Genomic DNA, 23,484 nt, shown 5'->3' with positions numbered 1-23,484 from the left:
CCACAGCATAGAAATATACAAAGTAAACTATGGTCAGGGTGTGACAGGTTAGGTGTTGCCTATGCTAGTTTCAAATGCTAGTTTTCAAGTTATCGAGTGTGGCCGACAGTCTGCGATTTATATCATTTTAAATGGAAAGTGGATTCCACTGGTAAAGTTCAAAGTCATAACACGTTCTAAACCGCACTGGTGAAAAACATACTTTTTTCCCCACATGGACGGTTCATCTCCAATCCAAAGTTAATTCTAGAATTGGCTTCCTATTTTGCAACAAAGCATCCTTTACTCATGCTGCCAAACATACCCTTGTAAAACTGATCATCCTACCGATCCTCGACTTCGGCGATGTCATTTACAAAATAGCCTCCAATACCCTACTCAATAAATTGGATGCAGTCTATCACAGTGCCATCTGTTTTGTCACCAAAGCCCCATATACTACCCACCACTGCGACCTGTACGCTCTCATTGGCTGGCCCTACTCGTCGCCAAACCCACTGGCTCCAGGTAATCTGCAAGACCCTGCTAGGTAAAGTCCCCCCTTATCTCAGCTTGCTGGTCACCATAGCAGCACCCACCTGTAGCACGCGCTCCAGCAGGTATATCTCTCTGGTCACCCCAAAACCAATTCTTCCTTTGGCCGCCTCTCCTTCCAGTTCTCTGCTGCCAATGACTGGAACGAACTACAAAAATCTCTGAAACTGGAAACACTTATCTCCCTCACTAGCTTTAAGCACCAGCTGTCAGAGCAGCTCACAGATTACTGCACCTGTACATAGCCCATCTATAATTTAGCCCAAACAACTACCTCTCCCCCTACTGTATTTATTTATTTTGCTCCTTTGCACCCCATTATTTCTATCTCTACCTTGCACATTCTTCCACTACAAATCTACCATTCCAGTGTTTTCATTGCTATATTGTATTTACTTCGCCACCATGGCCTTTTTTTTTGCCTTTACCTCCCCTATCTCACCTCATTTGCTCACATTGTATATAGACTTATTTTTCTACTGTATTATTGACTGTATGTTTGTTTTACTCCATGGTTAACTCTGTGTTTGTCACGTTCTGACCTTAGTTCCTTTGTTATGTCTTTGTTTTAGTTTGGTCCGGGCGTGAGTTGGGGTGGGTAGTCTATGTTGTGGTTTTGTGTTTGGCCTGGCATGGTTGTCAGTCAGAGGCAGGTGTCGTTCGTTGTCTCTGATTGAGAATCATACTTAGGTAGCCTTTTCCCACCAGTGTCTTCACCAGACAGGACTGTTTCGTTGTTGTTTCGTTCTTTCACTTTGTTGTTTTGTTATTCAGTGTTCAGTTGATTTATTAAATATTAACATGGACACATACCACGCTGCGCATTGGTCCGATGTTGACTACGCTTCCTCAGATGATGAGGAGAAACGTTACAGTGTTGTTGTATGTGTCGAACTGCTTTGCTTTATCTTGCCCAGGTTGCAATTGTAAATGAGAACTTGTTCTCAACTTGCCTACCTGGTTAAATAAAGGTGAAATAAATAAATATATATTTTTTGAAACATGGCTGCTGGGTGCGCTTTGCTACCACCAAAAATAGTGAAGATTACTCATTATTTAGAAGATGATCATTATAAGGACCCGAAAAAACAGAGGCAGTGGGAGAACCTATTCAAGTAAGTAAATACATTTTTTTTAATGTTAATAAAGAAGTAGCTGGCTACAGTAGGCCACTTTGTAGGTTAAGTTAACTTAGCTGCTAGCTATCTAGCTAACTTTACACTAACTTTAAGCTAAGTTAATTAAGTGTCATCAGCTATCTAAATTCCTATTAGCTAACGTTAGCTATGTTGATGAAATCATTGTCAATTAAAAACACAGTTTCTAAATGTATTTGTAAACAGAAGCCATGGACAAGGGTGAAATTGCAGCTTCAGCTGTCAGTAAAGGGAAAGTGTAGGTTACTGTATTGGATAGGGAAGGTAATTCTGTGACATTATAAAAAGATTCTCCAGTCCATAGAGGGGAAACTATGAGGGCAGAGGGATGATAGCAATAAAAAGTGCCTTGAGAAAGTATTCAAACCCCTGCACATGTACCACGTTTTGTTGTGTTACAACCTGAATTTACATTTACTGATCACTGATCTACACACAATATCCTATAATGTCCCAGTGGTATTTTGTTTGTAGAACCAAAATTAATCCAAATGAAATGTGAGTAAAAATGTGCTTAATAAATCTCATAATAAGTTGCATGGACTCATTCCGTGTTCAATAATAGTGGTTCACAGGATTGTTACATTTTTTAACTACCCCATATCTGTACCCCACACATACAGTACAATTATCTGTAAGGTCCCTCAATAAATAGTGAATATCAAGCACAGATGCAACCACAAAGACCAGGAAGGTTTTTCCAATGCCTTGCAAAGAAGGGCATCGATTGGTAGTTGTGTAAAAAAAAAGCTGACAGTGAATGTGCCTTTAAGCATGGTGAAGTTATTCATTAGACTTTGGATGGTGTATCAATACACCCAGTGACTACAAAGTGTCAGGTGTCCTTCCTCAGTTGCCGGAGAGGAAAGAAACTGCTCAGTGATTTCACAATGAGGCCAATGGTGATTTTAAAACAGTTACAGAGTTTATTGGTTGTGATATGAGAAAACTGAGGATGGATCAACAACATTGTAGTTACTCCACAATACTAACCTAATGTGACAGAGTGTAAAGGAAGGAAGCTTGTACAGAATACAAAATATTCCAAAGCATGCATCCTGTTTGCAACAACTCACTTAACCCCTATGGGATCGGTCCCCACCCCACGGGACGGTTGAGCTAACGTGCGCTAATGTGATTAGCACGAACAAGAAAATTTCCCAGGACATACAGTATATATGTCTTATCTGGGCAGAAAGCTTAAATTATTGTTCATCTAACTGCACTGTTGAATTTACAGTAGCTATTACAGTGAAAAGGGAAAAACCTAGTCAGTTGTCCAAATGAATGTATTCAACTGAAATGTGTCTTCTGCATTTAACCCAACCCCTCTGAATCAGAGATGTGCCTTAATCGACATCCATGGGGCCCGGGGAAAGGTAGGTTAATTGCCTTGCTCATGGGCAGAACAACAGATTTTTACCTTGACAGCTCAGGGATTCGATCCAGCAACCTTTTGGTTACTGGCCCAACAATCTAACCACTAGGCTATCTGCCACCCCCCACAAAAAAAGATCATGCTATTGTTTGAGGAGAGTGCACAACAACAAAAAATGTGTATTACGGCAACTGGTTTGATACATTCACCTCTGAAGGTAAGTAATGTACTGACATTTAGTAATCTTTCTCTGATTTTTCATCCTGAGGGTCTCAGAGATAAAATGTTGCATAGTTTTGTTTGAGAAAATACATTTTTATATTCAAATGTAGAAACTGGATTCTACAGTTTGAACCCCTGCTGTGTCTCTGCACAGAATATGCATATCCTTACTTCAGGTCTTGAGCTACAGGCAGTTAGATTTGGGTATGTCATTTTAGGCAAAACCTTTTAAAAAGGGTCCGATCATTATGTAGTACCGCAAAAAATGTGCAAAAGAAATTAACTTTTTATTCTGAATACAAAGCCATAGGTTTGGGGCAAACACAACACATCACTGAGTACCACTCTTCATATTTTCAAGCATGGTGGTGCCTGCATCATGTTATGGGTAAGCTTGACATCGGCAAGGACTAGGGAGTTTTTTTAGGATAAAAAGAAACAGAATATAGCTATGAGCACAGGCAAAATCTGAGATGCACTGGGAGACTAATTCGCCTTCCAGCAGGACTATAAACTAAAACACAAGGCCAAATCTACACTGGAGTTGCTTACCAAGACAACATTGAATGTTACATTGAATGACTCAGGGGTGGGAATACTTTATGTAAATGTTATATTTATGTATTTATTTGTCAATAAATTTGCTATCATTTTTAAAAACATGTTTTCAGTTTTTCATTATAGGGTATTGTGTGTAGATGGGTGAGAAAAAATATTTAATTTATTTTGAATTCAGGCTGTAACACAACAAAATGTGGAATACGTCAAGGGGTATGAATACTTTCTGAAGGCACTGTTATATTCAGTGCTGTCTGAGTATAATGAAGCCTGCTTCTTTGTGATGCTTTCTGTCCTCAGACATGGAAAGCTGTGAAAGCCTGTTTTCAGCTGAAGAGAGAGGTCTCAATGAATGTCCCAAGAGACTAAGGGTATATCCTAGACCATGGGTTATATGTGTAGACCTACCTATGTTAGCACATGTTATATACAAAAATACATTTAAACATCAAACACAATGTATCAACCTATTACAATTGCAGCAGGCCAACCCTGCTCGAGGTCTGCTGGGTGTGCAGGGTTCTGTTTCAGCCCAGCAATAACACACCTGAAGTCTGCTCACCCAGTAGATCAGAGATCTGTGGAGCAAGGTTGGCCACCGCTGTTAACATTTCACCTGAAATGATGCTTTAGTAATAATAGCCTACTTGTTACTACTCAATTATATATTGCTGTTTACACTAAGATGTCTAATCTATCAGGTTTGAAGGTAAGACCCAGATGCAGACTGTGTCGAAGTAACAATGTTTATTACAGCAAGAGGGCAGGCAAACGACAGATCAAGGCAGGCAGGGGTCAATATCCAGAGGTGCTGCAAAGGTACAGGACGGCAGGCAGGCTCAGGGTCAGGGGCAGGCAAGGGTCAAAACCAGGAGGGTGTGAAAAAGAGAGACTGGGGAGAAGCAGGAGCTGAGACAAAAACGCTGGTTGAATTGACAAACAAGTCAAACTGGCAACAGACAAACAGAGAACACAGGTATAAATATACAGGGGATAATGGGGGAGATGGGCGACACCTGGAGGGGGTGGGACAATCACAATGACAGGTGAAACAGATCAGGGTGTGACATAATCTTTACATACAAGTTAGCTTATTTGTACATTTTGAAGTGATGAAGTGTTGCTTCTTTGAAATGAAGTGTTAAACTATTATTCAAAATGAACTAGTGTGGATGTTGATTAATCACATAACACAATCATGTAATAAAGTGCAGTTATGTATTCCATGTGTCTGTGTTTCTGTGTTGTATTCTCAAATTCTTCCTTTTGTCTAGTTGTAAGTTCTCCAGTCTGTTTTATTTGATTGTCACTCTCTCACAGTATATGCTATGTGAATCGATTTTCCAGTTTATCATAAAGGATGCATCGTCCATGCAGCCATTGGCCTACAGTTTGATGAAATTGCTGGCCGTATGGGCATCTGTCATCTGAAGCAGAGAATAGCTCAATTTAAAATGATACCAGTAGACACGGTATAATTAGTTACACCTAGGTTAGATGGTTTTTCCCAAAACAAACCTTATTGTGGCTAGCTACTTCTTGTCCCTCATGGTCCCCTTTTCAGACAAATATCACTTCAGAAACATCTAAACAAAAAATATTGATATGGCCAGCATTGTAGACCATTTCTCCCCTCATGCTGCAGCTTTAGCTCACCTTGAAATAACACAGAAATGCTGTGAAAACCAGCGTGCTGTAAACATTAAAATAAAAATTGTCACCAGTGCTTGTTTTGTTGAAATTATTTGCACTGTTGATCCTGTAGCACTAATCTGGTGAGCACCTTTGGAGCTCCGCCCAAGCAAGGCATTTGATTGGTGTGACATGTTACGAGGCGTCACTGATTTACACCAGGTTACCACCCCTCTTTAGCTGATTTCTGCCATGGAACTTCCCCAAGCTTCCCGTTTTAGGGAAACCTGGTTTGTGAAGAGGCTAGAAAATAACTAACAACCAGCCTGCTTGACTAGCAACTTCAGAATGCAAAAACACATGTACTCGTGAAAATAATGTTTTTTACTGAAGAAATGTCATGAATATTTTTATAAGTATGTTGGCAACCGTTTCATAAAAGCATTAAGGCCCTCGAACCCTGACCTAATAACAGACCTTCCCTCAGGCCTAAGAACAGCCCTTACTTGTAAGGTTCACCTTCCACCTGCCTGTTTGCATACCTGTGTATGACCATTGCCTGCCTGTGACCACGATTCCTGCCTTCTGTGAAGGCAAAATAAACACCTGCCGCGCTCTGAGAGTGAATCTACACCTTTTTCTCCCTGAGTATTCATTACATGACTCAGGAATTTTTACATGATAATCACCAGGTTCTCATGCCTTATTGCTTAAATACTAAATACCCCTCGGTATTATTTCATTGTTGAATTCTTGAAGAGTATTCTAGAGTGGGGTTCCCACACTTTTTCACTCTCCGCCACCCTTCCGTCATTGTGGAACATCCCACGCCACCCCCAGCACACACATGCCATATCTGTTTCTATGGGCACAAGCACTGCTCATGAGACAGTGTTCTCAACCCTCTTGTTGCTGGAGGTAATTTTGCAAGTTTAAAAATAATTCTACACATTTTGTCATGGGGTGCAAAGAAAATGTTGTAGTTTTAAAGCTTATGTTCTTGCAATTTTATACATTTTTCCATGCCTGATGTGTATTCATGTGATATTTGAGTGAAACAAAATACAACAATATCTATGGGCTAAAAAACCTATAAAAAAATAGTGCTTGACATGGGCTAGTTGATCTGGACATTTCTGACAAGTTATCAATAGCTCTTCATTAAGGTATGCAAAGACTAACATGACAAGAGGAACTGATGCTGCACTACCCGATTTCGAAATTGCACCTTGTGCATTCTACTATTACAATGTTCAAGAGTAAGTTTAAAGCCAGACTGAGTTCCTTTAAAACATAATAATAATAGAAATGCTGACCCATTTTCGCTCGAGTTTGCGAACCACTGTTCTAGTGCATGCATTATTTGCCTATAACGCACAGTAATCATACATTGTGTCATCAGATGAACTCACCCAAAACATACTCCCTGTTTGAACTGACTGACTGCTTCTGACTGGACTCACCTGGACCCCATAGAATATTGAATTGGATTCACCTGTCACCTGTCTGCATAGAATGTTATCATCTAGGCTAGGGTACCAATTTACTTGGACATTTTATATCCACTGGATATAGCCTATAAGTTCAGGTGTTCACATCGCTGCATAATAATAAATATTTTGACCTTCATGGTCCATAGACTGCAAAAAACAAATTTCCAGCAGTTCAGATTACTGTTTTAACTACCTATGTGTCCTTCTTATAGCCAACTATATAGCCTATGTATTGAAGTAGCAACTCTGTGTTTAGGAGTTAATGGGAGTTTGATATGTTCGATCAGAATAACTAAGGGGTTAAATGGGAGTTTTATATACTGTGGACAAAGTCAGTGCAGGAGTGACATTAGAATATTATGCGTTTTCAACAGACTGTGTCACGCCTGTTCCCACTCCCCCTCCCTGGCATTCAAGGGCACCAGGCTGCCCATCATTACGCACACGTGTCACCATCATTACGTGCATCAAGGCAATATTGGACTCACCTGGACTCCTTCACTTTCTTGATTGCCCCCTCTTTATCTGTCTGTTCCTCATTATTGTCGTAATTTTTCCCTTGTCCAGACGCTGTCCGTGTTTGTTTTATGTCAGTTATTTACTTTATGTTCACTCCCTGTACTTGCTTCTCATCTCCCAGAGCCTGACCTTGCAGAATGCAGACAAAGCAAGTTTTTTGTTTTGGTTGGTGAAGTCGGGTCCGCGGCCGCTGCCGAAGAAACTGGGGGTTCCTCGGGTTGGCTCATCTGGCTTCCACCCCACGTCATGCCTTAGCCAGTTTGCCAGGCTCCCACGCCTCAGCCGGTTCATCAGTCTTTTACGTCTCAGCCGGCTTGTTGGGCTTCCACACCTCAGCTGGCTCATCCGACTCCCATGTCTCGGCCGGCCTGTCAGGCTCACCCAGGTGGGACGTCGCGTGGCACCCCTAGAGGGGGGGCAGGGTACTGTCATGCCTGTTCCCCCTCCTTGGCGCTCAAGGGTGCCAGGCTGCCCGTCATTACGCACACCTATCATCACCATTACGTGCATCACCGCAATATTGGACTCACCTGGACCCCTTAACTTTGTTGATTGTCCCCTCTATATCTGTCTGTTCCTCAGTTTGTTCCCCGTGTCAGCCTTATTGTCGTTATGATTCCCCTGTCCAGACGCTGTCCTTGTTTGTTTTATGTCGGTTATTTATTATGTGTTCACTCCCTGTACTTGCTTCTCGTCTCCCCGCATCTGTCGTTACAGACTGAGCCATGGTGGTTTGTTGGCAAGCCATCGGTTTGATTAGAATGCAATGATGGCGCAGGGTGAACCATTGCAGTGTTTAATATTCGGGAAAATGTTGATTTCTGCCTAAATAGACATAGCGAAGCGTCATTATTTTCATGAGATGGCCATAAACAATAATTTGTTAGTTTTAGAAAGGTCTGGAACTCACCTTTCTTTTAAAAATATTTACACATTGCTGAGATGTACTCACTTTTAAGGACACAAGCTCAATTACATTGTACAAATATTGTACAAATAACATTTTTTTCCTATTCAACAAAAGTGGGGCAATAGGGCTTGAATTGACTGAAATTATTAAAAAAAATAATACAAATCGAATTGACTATAAGATTTTACCTCTCTTATGACTGTAAAATAAATATTATCATACTTAGTGACGGTACAACATTGCCACCATTTCATATAACTGACGACAGAGTATTTTCTCCTAAACATCCACTGAGCTTTGCTGAGGCACCATGTTTTTCATGTTGAGAGCACTAAATCCGTCTGAGAATATCACAGCGAGATGAACCCTCAACTTTTGGATTCGCTCAACTGTCGCCTTGCATAATATACTGTCTTCCAGACTGATCTCCATCGCTCAGAGCAAGAGCAAATTGATTATTTGACTGGATAGGCCAGAAAATATGACACGTCACTCCCTATGAAAATGTGGGGTCTGAAACCTGACACTTCAAGTCAACTCTGCTGAGTGGTAGTGGAGAGCGTTCACAGAGCACTTTGTACACCAAAATGTTAGTTGGAACCAGTCCAGAACCGCTTAAAGTCCCCCAAATAGGTAACTAAACATATAAGAGGTAATGTGTTTTTTTATGGTGAAGCATTCTGGTTTATCCTCTTCTCCAGCTGTCTCTCTGTCTGCTTAGCGAAAGAGGATGAGTTTACACAAAGGTCGTAACACAAAGTGAGCTTTGAAGGAGGGCAGTGCAAAGAGTTAAGTGGAACACAGAGTTTTAGCAGTTGTACACATGCACACACAAACACGCACCTATGTCCATACCTCATGTTCTTGCTGAGCAGTAAAGAAGTTGTACGTTTAAAAAAAAAAAAAAATGTTATTGTTTTGCAAAGCGAAAGTTCTGTTTTTTGGTGGTGGTGAGATGTGTACATCACATACGCATGTCTGTCATCCTTGTATTATCACAAACTCTGACAGGTGTTTGGGACTAGAGCTTCTGAAAGTTCAACTTCCAGAATGTGACTCACTATTCTCTTCTCCTTTTTCTCACCTCCTCTCTAATCTTCTGCTTCAGTTATTTTCATCAGGTACCTGCCAATCACCACAGTCTTTTTTCCCAGTTCCCCTTTTCTTACCCAATCAGAGCTCTAGTTCCTCTGGAGTATGGATATTTCCGTGATGAGGTGCATCCAAACACAATAGCTATACTCTGCTCCAATCACAGACAAACATGCTGGGCAATCACACCCATCACAGGCCCCAATTACACAGAAAGGATGTACTTAAACTGCACAATTTCAGGACATAACCCATTGTCTCTGAACTATTTCCTTGGTTTGGGTTTAATATTTTATATTGATCTGTCATACTGTTGCTGCTGAATGCCAAGCCATTGTGAACTGTGTGATTTCACAGTCTACTTTATGCTGTATCTTACTGCTTAGTCATGCAAATTAGGGGATAATAGTATGTGATCCATACAGAGATTGAACCTCTAGTCTATCAGTTTATTAGCATCCTGCTCTGATGTACTTTGTTAGATGGGCCACGATGATGTGCACAGTCAAGTACAAGGGATATATAACTGTATTTTCAGTTATATTATTAAGAGTGTGTATTTGTACGTGTGTTTCCAGATATATTAAAAGTGTGTGTGTGTTTTTCAGATGGTAGGGTGGAGGTGACAAAGGAGAGTGTGAAGCTGTGCACCATGGGACCTGGGAAGGTGTTTGGAGAGCTGGCCATCCTCTACAACTGTACCAGGACAGCAACTGTCAAGAGTGAGTCTACACACACCAACCCTATATCGCTGTCTAAACACTCATGCCAAAACTTACTTACATTGTGACATGCAAACACATGCGCAAGCACACACACACACACACACACACACACACACACACACACACACACACACACACACACACACACACACACACACACACACACACACACACACACACACACACACAGAGAGAGCTCAATGTGGAGTCAGTCAGGAAACGCCGGACGGTGAGTCATCCCTCAGTAGACATAGGAAGGAATCACCCTGTTATGTACTAGCAGAAGCAAGGAACACACTGATAGCATTGTTCCAGTCAAGGTGAAACAACCCTCTAGCCACAACACGTTGGATTTTACTCTGGTTGAGTAGCTCAGAACACCCAAAGTGGTGCATTTGACATGCAGCTCACCATTTTTTTTTCTCCTAATGGTTGTGCTTTAGTTTTCACCTCAGGTTTTATCATCACAGGCCTACACACATGAATATATACATACACCGACAGAAAGGTTTCTAAGTCTGTGTCCATATTTCAGTGAGCCTGTGTGTGTTATGAGAGTGTGTCAGAATGAGGAATGTGTGTTTATGGAGCAAAGAGGAAATGGGTACAGGCTGGAGCTGTAGGGTTGGATATGAATAACACGGGATCGACATAGAACTGTGTGTTAGGACATTTACAAGGGATGCAAGCACTCTCTTCTCACACGTTTGCACATACGCACGTACTGTACACTTCTGTACACCACAGCTAAAGAATGTTGTATCTGAAACAGTTTAATTGACAGGTCCCAGTCAGCTTCACATAAAATCCCTTAAATCACTTAACTTAACAACTAATGATTCATTAATCAATTACTCACACAGTTGATGGATTTTCATGAGGTGGTGGCTGGTGACTAAGCCCCTAGGATGTGCAGTGACCAAAGTGTGAAGGATATAGTGTCCCTGAGGTGATGGCTGAGATTGGAGGAGAAAGATGGGAGGAAGGGGGTTGGGGGGAGAGAGTTGAAGGGTGAGCTGAGAGGAGAGATGCGGGGAGGGCATATGAGGGGGAAAGTGATGAGAAGGGAGAGGTGAGGGGCAGAAAAGAAGTGAGATAGGTGAGGAATGGAAAGATGAGAGGTGAGGAGGCCGTCACGCTATCAGTCAGTCTGCCACCTCCTACCTGTTCCTCTGGTTCCTCCAAAGTGTTGGATCTCATGGCTCTGTTGCCATGGTGAGGAGTTCTAAGGGAGGGTTGGGGCTGAGTATCTAAGGGATTAGATCTACTACACAACAGTTACAGAGTGTCTCAACCATCACAGTCCCCTGACTCCCTACACTCCCACTCACATGTCTCCCACAACCACTGCTCACACACAAGACCTGTTGAATTTATCTAGGTGCATGAGGAAGTCTGTGTGTGTGTGTTATCTAATCAACCAATTCATTGTGCTGCCATTATGAAGCATCTAGGAATGCATATGCACGTGTTCTTCTAAGGGATTATTCCAGTGTGCGCTCCTTTAAGTATAATTTGCATGTGTAATTATGACTTGGCGTTTGAGGAGCATTTCTTCAGATGTTAAATGAGCCTGTCAATAAAGATTCTCCATAATACAAACCCAACCTGCTACCCGCCCACCGCCTCCCTCCTTTAAATGTACCGACAACATGAAACATAATTGCATATCTGTGGATTACATGGCATAATCATGAAGCAATATGCGAAGTTGAGGACAATAACTGTATCACAAGAGTGCTGTTATTATAGATGATGGCTTTTCTTAAGAAATACTAAATTACAATGTCATGCCTCTTTGAGCATCTGGAAAAGCACCACATACATCGTTACATAAAGTGTTACATAAATCCAAGAGTGTTGGTCTCTATGTTGATGTACAGACTACAGGTTTGCAGAGATCTCTCTTTGTTTGACGTCTAACACTCATTATCACATGCCATGCTGTAAGGATAGAGGGATTTGGGTCTGGCAGAGAGGGAGGGAGGGAGGGGGTTAGAGGAGAGAGAGAGATTGTCACGATCATGTAGACTTATAATTAAATATACACACTGAAGGAACATCAGCTTATCAAATATAAATACATTGAGTATTAAATATGAATAGATTTGAGACTACAGTCAAATACAATTGAGCTGAAGACAATGCTTAAAGCTAGCCAAATCACTCCAGGGCTATTCTCAGTTCATATGTTTCTGATTGTATGGTCCATGCTCTAAGATTACACATTACAGACCCTGGAGAATTATTAGACACATTTGAAAAGGATTTATAAGTTCCTGCGGGTCACATCTGTAAACAATGTTATTTTCCCACTAGGACGCAAACAAGTCATGCATCACTTTCTCTCCTATTAAGGACAAATGGCTTTAAGAATGGTTTTAAAGAGGTTACCATCTCAAGACCAGGAGAGAGAGAGAGAGAGAGAGCGAGAGAGAGAGAGAGAGAGAGAGAGAGAGAGAGAGAGAGAGAGAGAGAGAGAGAGAGAGAGAGAGAGAGATGGGTTGAGGGAGAACAAGTAAGGAAATGATAGAGAAAGCAAGGATGGGAACAAGGAAAGGAACGAGAAATGCATGCCTAAATGTTGAAAAAATATGCAGTGCTTTTTCCCCAGAACTGGAGGGTAGTGGCATTTAGGAAAAAGCAGTCCAGCCTGCTCATTAGCACAACACTGAAGAACACAGTGCAGTACAGAACAAGATAGCTCAGACCTTGAGACATCTACCACACTACAGTGTTTCCAGCTAAACTCTGACTTTAAAGAGAAATTCCCCCAGTGATATTATGGACCAGGATGTCTTGCTCCCAGGCAGACTAAATAACTTTTTTGCCCGCTTTGAGGACAATACAGTGCCACTGACACGGCCGCAACTACAACATGCAGACTCTCCTTCACTGCAGCCGACGTGAGGAAAACATTTAAACGTGTCAACCCTCGCAAGGCTGCAGGCCCAGACGGCATCCCCAGCCGTGCCCTCAGAGCATGCGCAGACCAGCTGGCTGGTGTGTTTACGGACATATTCAATCAATCCCTATCCCAGTCTGTTGTTCCCACATGCTTCAAGAGGGCCACCATTGTTCCTGTTCCCAAGAAAGCTAAGGTAACTGAGCTAAACGACTACCGCCCGTAGCACTCACTTCCGTCATCATGAAGTGCTTTGAGAGACTAGTCAAGGACCATATCACCTCCACCCTACCTGACACCCTAGACCCACTCCAATTTGCTTACCTTGCCAAATAGGTCCACAGACGATGCAATCTCAACCACACTGCACACTGCCCTAACCCACCTATGTGAGAATGCTGTTCATCGACTACAGCTCGGTATTTAACACCATAGTGCCCTCCAAGCTCGTCATCAAGCTCGAGACCCTGGGTCTCGACCCCGCCCTGTGCAACTGGGTACTGGACTTCCTGATGGGCCGCCCCCAGGTGGTGAGGGTAGGCAACAACATATTCACCCCGCTGATCCTCAACACTGGGGCCCCACAAGGGTGCGTTCTGAGCCCTCTCCTGTACTCCCTGTTCACCCACGACTGAGTGGCCACGCACGCCTCCAACTCAATCATCAAGTTTGCGGACGACACAACAGTGGTAGGCTTGATTACCAACAACGACGAGACGGCCTACAGGGAGGAGGTGAGGGCCCTCGGAGTGTGGTGTCAGGAAAATAACCTCACACTCAACGTCAACAAAACTAAGGAGATGATTGTGGACTTCAGGAAACAGCAGAGGGAACACCCCCCTATCCACATCGATGGAACAGTAGTGGAGAGGGTAGTAAGTTTTAAGTTCCTCGGCGTACACATCACAGACAAACTGAATTGGTCCACCCACACAGACAGCATCGTGAAGGCTGAAGAAATTCGGCTTGTCACCAAAAGCACTCACAAACTTCTACAGATGCACAATCGAGAGCATCCTGTCGGGCTGTATCACCGCCTGGTACGGCAACTGCTCCGCCCACAACCGTAAGGCTCTCCAGAGGGTAGTGAGGTCTGCACAACGCATCACCGGGGGCAAACTACCTGCCCTCCAAGACACCTACACCACCCGATGTCACAGGAAGGCCATAAAGATCATCAAGGACAACAACCACCCGAGCCACTGCCTGTTCACCCCGCTATCATCCAGAAGGCGAGGTCAGTACAGGTGCATCAAAGCTGGGACCGAGAGACTGAAAAACAGCTTCTATCTCAAGGCCATCAGACTGTTAAACAGCCACCACTAACATTGAGTGGCTGCTGCCAACACACTGACTCAACTCCAGCCACTTTAATAATGGGAATAGATGGGAAATGATGTAAAATATATCACTAGCCACTTTAAACAATGCTACCTAATATAATGTTTACATACCCTACATTATTCATCTCATATGCATATGTATATACTGTACTCTATATCATCTACTGCATCTTTATGTAATACATGTATCACTAGCCACTTTAACTATGCCACTTTATTTACATACTCATCTCATATGTATATACTGCACTCAATACCATCTACTGTATCTTGCCTATGCCGCTCTGTACCATCACTCATTCATATATCTTTATGTACATATTCTTTATCCCCTTACACTTGTGTCTATAAGGTAGTAGTTTTGGAATTGTTAGCTAGATTACTTGTTGGTTATTACTGCATTGTCGGAACTAGAAGCACAAGCATTTCGCTACACTCGCATTAACATCTGCTAACCATGTGTATGTGACAAATAACATTTGATTTGATTTTATTTTATTTGATACTCTGATTCATATTTTCTCTCTACCCGTAATCCTTGTGTAATGTAGATTCCTGACCCTTTTTCTAAGCTATTGTGGATTTGATCACATAAACCAACATATACCTCAAAATGAACCTTTGTCAGGCTGCAATGCAGTGTAGTCATTTTAAGAGGCTCCATTGTTTGGAGAGTTGAGCTGTATGAAAAGCCTTTCCTCAGTGAATGACCAACCTCTTGTCTGTCTGTCTGTCTGTCTGTCTGTCTGTCTGTCTGTCTGTCTGTCTGTCTGTCTAATCTCTATTAGTAGGTTTGGACAGTTTAGTGAGACTCGTCGTTCCCTGCTTGGGCTTTCTCTCAGTTCACCCTGTCCAAAATTACTGGGCTTTTGTTATGACAGGAGTTGGAAGTTACAGGTTTGACCTCAGGAGAACAGGCATGAAACTAAACACTGGAACCTTTCTACTGACAGTGGTAGCTTCACTAGGGACTCACTGTTTAAATCATAAAACTTGTTGTTTGGAATTCTGTGGCAGATTCCTGTGTATGTGTGAGGCTGGGAGGGGCTCTGTGTGTGTGTTTAAGTAAGTTAATGTATGTGTCTTCACATGTGTGTCTCTATACAGGTGTCTGTGTTTCAAGTCAGTCAATTCAGGAAGTAAACTGAAATTCCAATTCAATAATGGTAAAAAAGGGCATCTATTTTCAACAATTTCTCAATAAAGTGAAAAGGAGAAGCTATTTATTTCAAAGGTTTTTCCATTTTTTCATTTGTGAATTCAAATCACTTCCTGAATTGATTGACTTCAATTCAAATTGACCCCAACCCTGGTGAGTTTGTAGACGTACGGTATGTGCACCACCAGGGTTGGGGAGTAACTGATTACATGTCAACCGTTACATGTAACGGATTACAAAAAAACGGTAACTATAATCTGTTACGTTACCAGCAAAAATATTGTAATCAGATTACAGATACTTTTGAAAAACTAGATGATTACTTTGAGGATTACTTTTACATTCCAAAAGAATGTTTGCGGAAAAAAAATCTTTGACACTTTGTTATTCTCAATGACATTCAAATCAGCATTGAAAAAATGCGCAAGTTTAAGTTTGTTCCACCTGAGTGAGTCTGACCACAAGTCAGAGACCACTGTGATGACACACCAAATGTGTTTGATGGATCATGGGAAAAGAGTAGGAATAGGCTTTTGTAGGCTGCAGTCCAAGTTATATCTTCAAATGGTGTGGCTGCTGTCGGCATCCAAAGATGATCCAACTTGAATAAAGGTTGGAGGTAAGGATGACAGCGGTGGTGTAGTCTACGGCGATTCAGATATCCCTTAATATTGATATCTACATAGTGCATTTATGTGAATCACACTGCTGCACTCTCATTTAGTTATTTGCGCCTTACAGATTGTGGTTGTTGTGGATGGCTGTTCACAAATCTAAATGTGTATTTGAATCCAATAATGGTTGAGTTCAAGAAGTTTAAGCTGCCTATCAATCATTGTTTTTGAAACCAGTGGACAGCCAGTGAAAAATGCCCTTTTGCAAAAAAAATTGCAGCTGCAATCTTATTCAATGTGATAAAAAAAATGTATCCATAGGTCTGATGGACACATGCTCAAACTCGCACACTTTTGATAGACTTAAAGGGGCAGTCTGTAGTTGCTATATATATATACTGTATACTGTATAGCCATTGATTCATGAAGAATATAACGTATGCCTCATGAGCTTAGTTCAACTGTCACACTACATGAGTACCCAAAATATAAGCTTGTATTTCTCCAATGTTTGTAAACATTGTAAATGTTAACAAACAATGTATAACCTCCATAACATGATTAAAACAATACTTTTAATATCATGGATGGTCAGTCCTTGCATCCATAGCTCTGTCTATTAATCTGAGAGTGGTTACATTTCTCTAGGCCCATTCTTTAGCTTTTTACCAGAACAGAGGCTGGTCAGACGTTTTGTTATTGTTTCATCTGTGGATTTGACCTTTAAACAGCTGCATATTATCAACATATCAAAGTGTCACCAACAAAAATGTAAACAATAGGTGTAACGTGTGCGCTGGGAGTCAGGAAGCAAGTACAGGGAGTGACTTTAATAATAGATAACACAAGGAACAAAACAAGGAACACGAGTAGTGTACAGACACGAGACACTGAAACAGAAACAATAACGCCTCGGGAAAGAACCGAAGGGAGTGATATACAGTTGAAGTCGGAAGTTTACATAAACCTTAGCCAATTCCTGACATTTAATCTTTGTAAAGAATTCCCTGTCTTAGGTCAGTTAGGATCACCACTTTATTTTAAGAATGTGAAATGTCAGAATAATAGTAGAGAGAATGATTTATTTCAGCTTGTATTTCTTTCATCACATTCCCAGTGGGTCAGAAGTTTACATACACTCAACTTGGGTCAAACTTTTCAGGTAGCCTTCCACAAGATTCCCACAATAAGTTGGGTGAATTTTGGCCCATTCCTCCTGACAGAGCTGGTGTAACTGAGACAGGTTTGTAGGCTTCCTTGCTCACATACGCTTTTTCAGTTCTGCCCACAAATTTTCTATAGGATTGAGGTCAGGGCTTTGTGATGGTCACTCCAATACCTTGACTTTGTTGTCCTTAAGTCATTTTGCCACAACTTTGGAAGTATGCTTGGGGTCATTGTCCACTTGGAAGATCCATTTGTGACCAAGCTTTAACTTCCCGACTGATGTCTTGAGATGTTGCTTCAACATATCCACATAATTTTCCTGCCTCGTAATGCCATCTATTTTGTAAAGTGCACCAGTCCCTCCTGCATCAAAGCACCCCCACAACATGATGCTGCCACCCCTGTGCTTCACGGTTGGGATGGTGTTCTTCGGCTTGCAAGCCTCCCCCTTTTTCCTCCAAACATAACGATGGTCATTATGGCCAAACAGTTCTAATTTTGTTTCATCAGACCAGAGGACATTTCTCCAAAAAGTACGATCTTTGTCCCCATGTGCAGTTGCAAACCATAGACTGGCTTTTTTTATGGCGGTTTTGGAGCAGTGGCTTCTTCCTTGCTGAGTGGCCTTTCAGGTTGTGTCGATACAGGACTTGTTTTACTGTGGATATAGATACTTTTGTACCTGTTTCCTCCAGCATCTTCACGAGGTCCTTTGCAGTTGTTCTGGGATTGATTTGCACTTTTTGCAACAAAGTACGTTCATTTCTAGGAGACAGAACTCGTCTCCTTCCTGAGCGATATGACAGCTGCGTGGACCCATGGTGTTTATACTTGCATACTATAGTTTGTACAGATGAATGTGGTACCTTCAGGCATTTGGACATTGCTCCCAAGGATGAACCAGACTTTTGGAGGTCTACAAGCTGTTTCTGAAGTCTTGGCGGATTTCTTTTGATTTTCCCATGATGTCAAGCAAAGAGGCAGAGAGTTTGAAGGTAGGCCTTGAAATACATCCACAGGTACACTTCCAATTGACTCAAATTATGTCAATTAGCCTATCAGAAGCCTCTAAAACCATGACATAATTTTCTGGAATTTTTTAAAGGCACAGCCAACTTAGTGTATGTAAACTTCTGACCCACTGGAATTGTGATACAGTGAACTATAAGTGAAATAATCTGTCAGTAAACAATTTTGGGAAAAATGACTTGTGTCATGCACAAAGTCGATGTCCTAACCGACTTGTCCAAACGATATAGTTTGTTAACAAGAAATGTGTGATTGAAAAACGAGTTTTAATGACTCCAACCTAAGTGTATGTAAACTTCTGACTTCAACTGTATATAGGGAGGGTGATCAGGCAGGTGATGGAGTCCAGGTGAGTCTGATGAGATGCTGGTGTGCGTAATGTTGGTGACAGGTGTGTGTAATATTGATCAGCCTGGTGACCTCGTGCGCCGGAGATGCAGTATACATGACAACAGGCCTATAGCAAATGCAGCATATGGCATTCATTTTTCAAATGTAAATAGCACTTTTCAATTGTGCTCAAATCAAATCAAATCAAAGTGTATTTGTCACCTGCGCCCAATACAACAGCCTTACAGTGAAATGCTTACTTACAGGCTCTAACCAATAGTACAAAAAAAGGTAATAGGTGAACAATAGGTAAGTAAAGAAATAAAACAACAGTAAAAAGACAGGCTATATACAGTAGCGAGGCTATAAAGTAGGGAGGCTACATACAGACACCGGTTAGTCAGGCTGATTGAGGTAGTATGTACATGTAGATATGATTAAAGTGACTATGCATATATGATGAACAGAGAGCAGCAGTAGCGTAAAAGAGGGGTTGGCGGGTGGTGGGTGGCGGGACACAATGCAGATAGCCCGGTTAGCCAATGTGCGGGAGCACTGGTTGGTCGGCCCAATTGAGGTAGTATGTACATGAATGTATAGTTAAAGTGACTATGCATATATGATAAACAGAGTAGCAGCAGCGCAAATAGCGCAAATAGTCCGGGTAGCCATTTGATTACCTTATGGCTTGGGGGTAAAAACTGTTGAGAAGCCTTTTTTTCCTTGACATGACGCTCCAGTACCGCTTGCCATGCCGTAGTAGATAGTGTTCTATCACTGGGGTGGCTGGGGCCTTCCTCTGACACCGCCTGGTGTAGAGGTCCTGGATGGTAGCTTAGCCCCAGTGATGTACTGGGCCCTACGCACTACCCTCTGTAGTGCATTGCTGTCAGAGGCCGAGCAATTGCCGTACCAGGCAGTGATGCAACATGCTCTCGATGTTGCAGCTGTAGAACCTTTTGAGGATCTCAGGACCCATGCCAAATCTTTTTAGTTTCCTGAGGGGGAATAGGCTTTGTCGTGCCCTCTTCACGACTGTCTTGGTGTGTTTGGACCATTCTAGTTTCTTGCTGAGTATGCCATTCCATGAGCGCAGCATTTAATTTTCAACTCAAATCAATGAGCCCAATTAGTCCTCCATAACGATAAAATCATAAACTACAGGGTAGGGCTGGCTAATGAATCCTTAGTTTTGGGATTATGCTCAGGTAAATCAATTACGCTAATCTATACTTCCATATTTCCAAGTCCTATTCTTGAAGGTCAAGTGGTATATTGCAATGACTGAAATTCTGATAGACTTTGGTTTTTAATGTATTTAATGTAAAGATATAATTGAATCGTATTATTATACGTAGTAGAAAGCAATGGGTTAGAAGAAGCCTACATAACCAACTCATAAAGTAACATTTGAGCTATGTAAACTTTAACGTTGAATTGTTCTGCAATATTATTCTACAATAGATGTCGTTCAATTGGTAACATACATGTTTGTCTTCTAATGTTGCTTAAGGGGAAAGTAATCTAAAAGTAAATGAATGTAATCAGATTACATTACTGAGTTTGGGTAATGCAAAAAGTATATTATTGATTACAATTTTGGACAGGTAAATTGTAACTGTAAACGATTACATTTAGAAAGTAACCTACCCAACCCTGTATACCACACATTAATGTATGTGCAGAGCTTATACAATCGGTTATGAACCACAAAAAGACTTCCCAGAACACTTCCACATCCATGTGTAAACAACATATTTCATGTTCTCCATGTCAACAGGCAGTTGAGTGGTGAGTTTCAGACTATAGTCAACCTCCATATGACACTGACCTTGTAGTTTCAGCAGCGAGCTGTTACAATGTTAAACTGTCTCCTCTCCTTGTCCTTCTCAGACTGCCTGCTCTGCTCACAGAGAGGTTGACCCAGAATACTAATCATGTTTTTTAGCCTTAAAGAACTAAAGTATGAGCGAGGGTAAAATGATTTAATATCGACTTGATTAAAGCAGGCATCACTGATAATGTGTCCCACTCAATCACATGTCCACTAATTTGCAAATGCTTGTGTGATTGGGGCTCGTCTTCTCCCTGATGTACATTTGTTTTTAACCATTCTATAGGAAATGATAGTGCTATTTGAAATCGATAGCAATTTGGATATTGTAAACATTGGTATATTCTCCCGCAGTGTGACTAAATGGGGACTCTGGTGGAGAAGAGGGCACTCAGAATTGAGGGAGGTAGTGAAAGGAGAGCACTGGCAGACTCTCGGAAGGAGGTATCCTGTGTTTTTGTGTCTCCACTTGTCACAAACATCTCATATCACCACACACAGGAGTCTTTATGTTGGTGTGTCTGCCCTCGAAAGAGAGATGAGAGAGAAAGAAATAGAGATAGGGGGTCAGAGAGCTGCAGACAATGAAAAAAAGAGATAGAGGTAAATTAAAATGAGAGATGAGAGCGAGAGAAATACAGACAAAGATATGGCGAGAGACAACAAAATGGAAAGTGAGGAGGAGGAGGAAGATGTTTTTACACAGTCCTCCATGAGTGGTAATCAAAAGCCCTCAGCTTCCATTGGCTGCCATGGTAACCCTCTCCTGCGAGGAACAGTGGAGGGACAGAGGTGACGGGGTTAAGGGGATCGGGGTGATCAGTACAGTGGAGGTCACTCAGACCCTAGCCAGACTGCAGATGGTGTGTGCGTATACAGATCTGTGCTTGCTTATGACTTTATATCTGAGAGGGTTTATAAATGTACGTGAGCCAGAGGCTGCATCAGGATTTCAGGCGGCTGAAAAAGTTAACACACCTAGTAAGAGTGCGCTGTGGAGGACGAGAGGAGGGAAAGGGAGAGAGAAAGAAAAGACAGGGAGAGAAAGAGACCTCCAGAATTACAGTGAGGGAATAACCCTGCAGCTGTCTCTTTAAACAATGTTTGATGGACATTTCTATGCTAATATTTGTGAATGCGGAAACAGGCATGGTAATATGAACTAGCATCTCTCCCTCAGGGAAATACATGATAGTGAAAATAACATGTGAGTCATCATTAAGATTCAACTAGACAAAAGGTAAGTGTGTGTGTCTATGTGTGTTTGTGAATGCGTGTGCACCTGTGTGCATGTGTCTGTGCATATTTTTGGGATGAAACTGTTAGTATCTCACAAGAACAGCTAAACCGTAGGGAACATTACCTGTGTTTTGAGTCACTATTGAAACAAGAGTGAATGCAAAGTTTCCACTCAAACTTTTCGCATATAACTATTTTTCACAGTGATTTGAACCATGGTTGGTTGCTCGTCTTAATGAGCTATTTCCCACATGGGTTTACAGACGTGTAGCCCCCGCTGAGATAGGAAACTTCTTAGTCAGAGTCATTAGTGTTTCTGTAAAGAGTGGGATGCTTTCTCTCACCACACTACACCAAGACACTCATCATAAGCTGCCAAAGCCAGAAGAATAGTTACTGTGGCACCAGGATTATTTTTTTGGAGCAGAGTTTTGATGATTGTTCCACTTTGCCTCAGGGGGGGAAGTGTCGTACCCGAGCTGTCAGAGGATGAGGCTTATGAGAATCAGCTACCTCGTTCTATCTACACAAACATTGCAACTAATTTGTAGGACAGTAGAACCGCCAACGACGCCTTTTGAATGCCATGTGAATAAAACATTTACATATCTCTGTCATTTTAAAAGTCATGTCCCTCTCTGTCCTTGACTTTTCCTAAATAAGTCTATATTAACACACTGACGTTGTTAGTATTTTGATAACACAAACAGGAAGCAGCTTTGGGAGGACAAAATATGCTATTCTGTTATTTTGAAATACATTTGTTCTTGGCATCATAATGTAATAATCCACTCAAAAACGATATTTGTTAGTCCACTGTTGATGCAGTCCCAAAATGTTTTGCGTGTCAGTAATCTAGTTTTCAAGATATAAGACTTTCAAAAAGCTAATTGTCACTTGCCACATCATCATGATGATGTAAAAGTCCAATATCTTGAAAACTTGATTGCTGACATGCAAAACATTTTGGGACGGTATCACATTGGACTAATGAAAAAATTCCAAAATATAGCTTTTGAGTGAATTATTCCTTTAGGACCTGCCTAATCAAAATAATAGTATATTTAATTGATGGATTAGACTCTGAGAAAATATGCCCCAGGGGTGCGGCATTGGTGGCTTTTGGTACTCGTTGAGGCCCGGCTATTCCAGTGCTAAGGTGTGCTATCAGAGGTGAAGGAGGAATGAGAAACGATGCATATTGCTTAGATGCTCACATAAATTTCCTGTAGACCCACACAGGTCAAAACAATGCTGCTGTAGGCGCTGTGTATATCTCCCTCTGAAATGTTTGGTACATTTTTGAGTTATTTCAGGAAGGTGCTGGTACCTTGATGTGCTTCTAAAGTGCAACCCAGGAATTACATCTTCTTTGGCAACAGAGATGCATGAAACGGTTGTGGTAGCAATGGTAAAAAAAAAGCTTTCCTAAAAACCTATTAGTCTTTATCAATAAACCTACTTGTCTATTTGTATTCGACATCTGATGGTCTAATCTTGAAGCAGTTTTCCCTCTTGAGCTGATGGACAAATCCAGCCAGTGTCCTGCTGCAAGGACTTAGACACAATGTCCCTTTCCTTTCTTCAACCCTGCTATGTGACGTAGGCTATCAACAATGTGACGGAACTAAGTCAATTGAGTTG

At 41.6% G+C, this 23,484-nt stretch overlaps 1 protein-coding gene across 2 annotated transcripts in view; it reads left to right on the top strand.

Annotated features, from left to right (window-relative positions):
- The window catches only part of LOC139411631 (cGMP-dependent protein kinase 1-like), a 157,933-nt gene that overhangs the window by 58,513 nt on the left and 75,936 nt on the right, over positions 1 to 23,484 (top strand). For both annotated transcript variants that reach the window (XM_071158236.1, XM_071158228.1), the window contains exon 3: positions 10,104 to 10,217. In XM_071158236.1, the coding sequence (XP_071014337.1) occupies positions 10,104 to 10,217 (114 nt within the window). The remainder of the gene's footprint in view (positions 1 to 10,103; positions 10,218 to 23,484) is intronic.

The sequence above is a fragment of the Oncorhynchus clarkii genome, chromosome 1 (genome assembly GCF_045791955.1).
Source record: "Oncorhynchus clarkii lewisi isolate Uvic-CL-2024 chromosome 1, UVic_Ocla_1.0, whole genome shotgun sequence".
In the NCBI taxonomy this organism is placed as follows: Eukaryota; Metazoa; Chordata; class Actinopteri; order Salmoniformes; family Salmonidae; genus Oncorhynchus; species Oncorhynchus clarkii.
The sequence above is the reverse complement of the archived record's forward strand: the minus strand, read 5'-3'. Positions and strand labels throughout refer to the sequence as shown.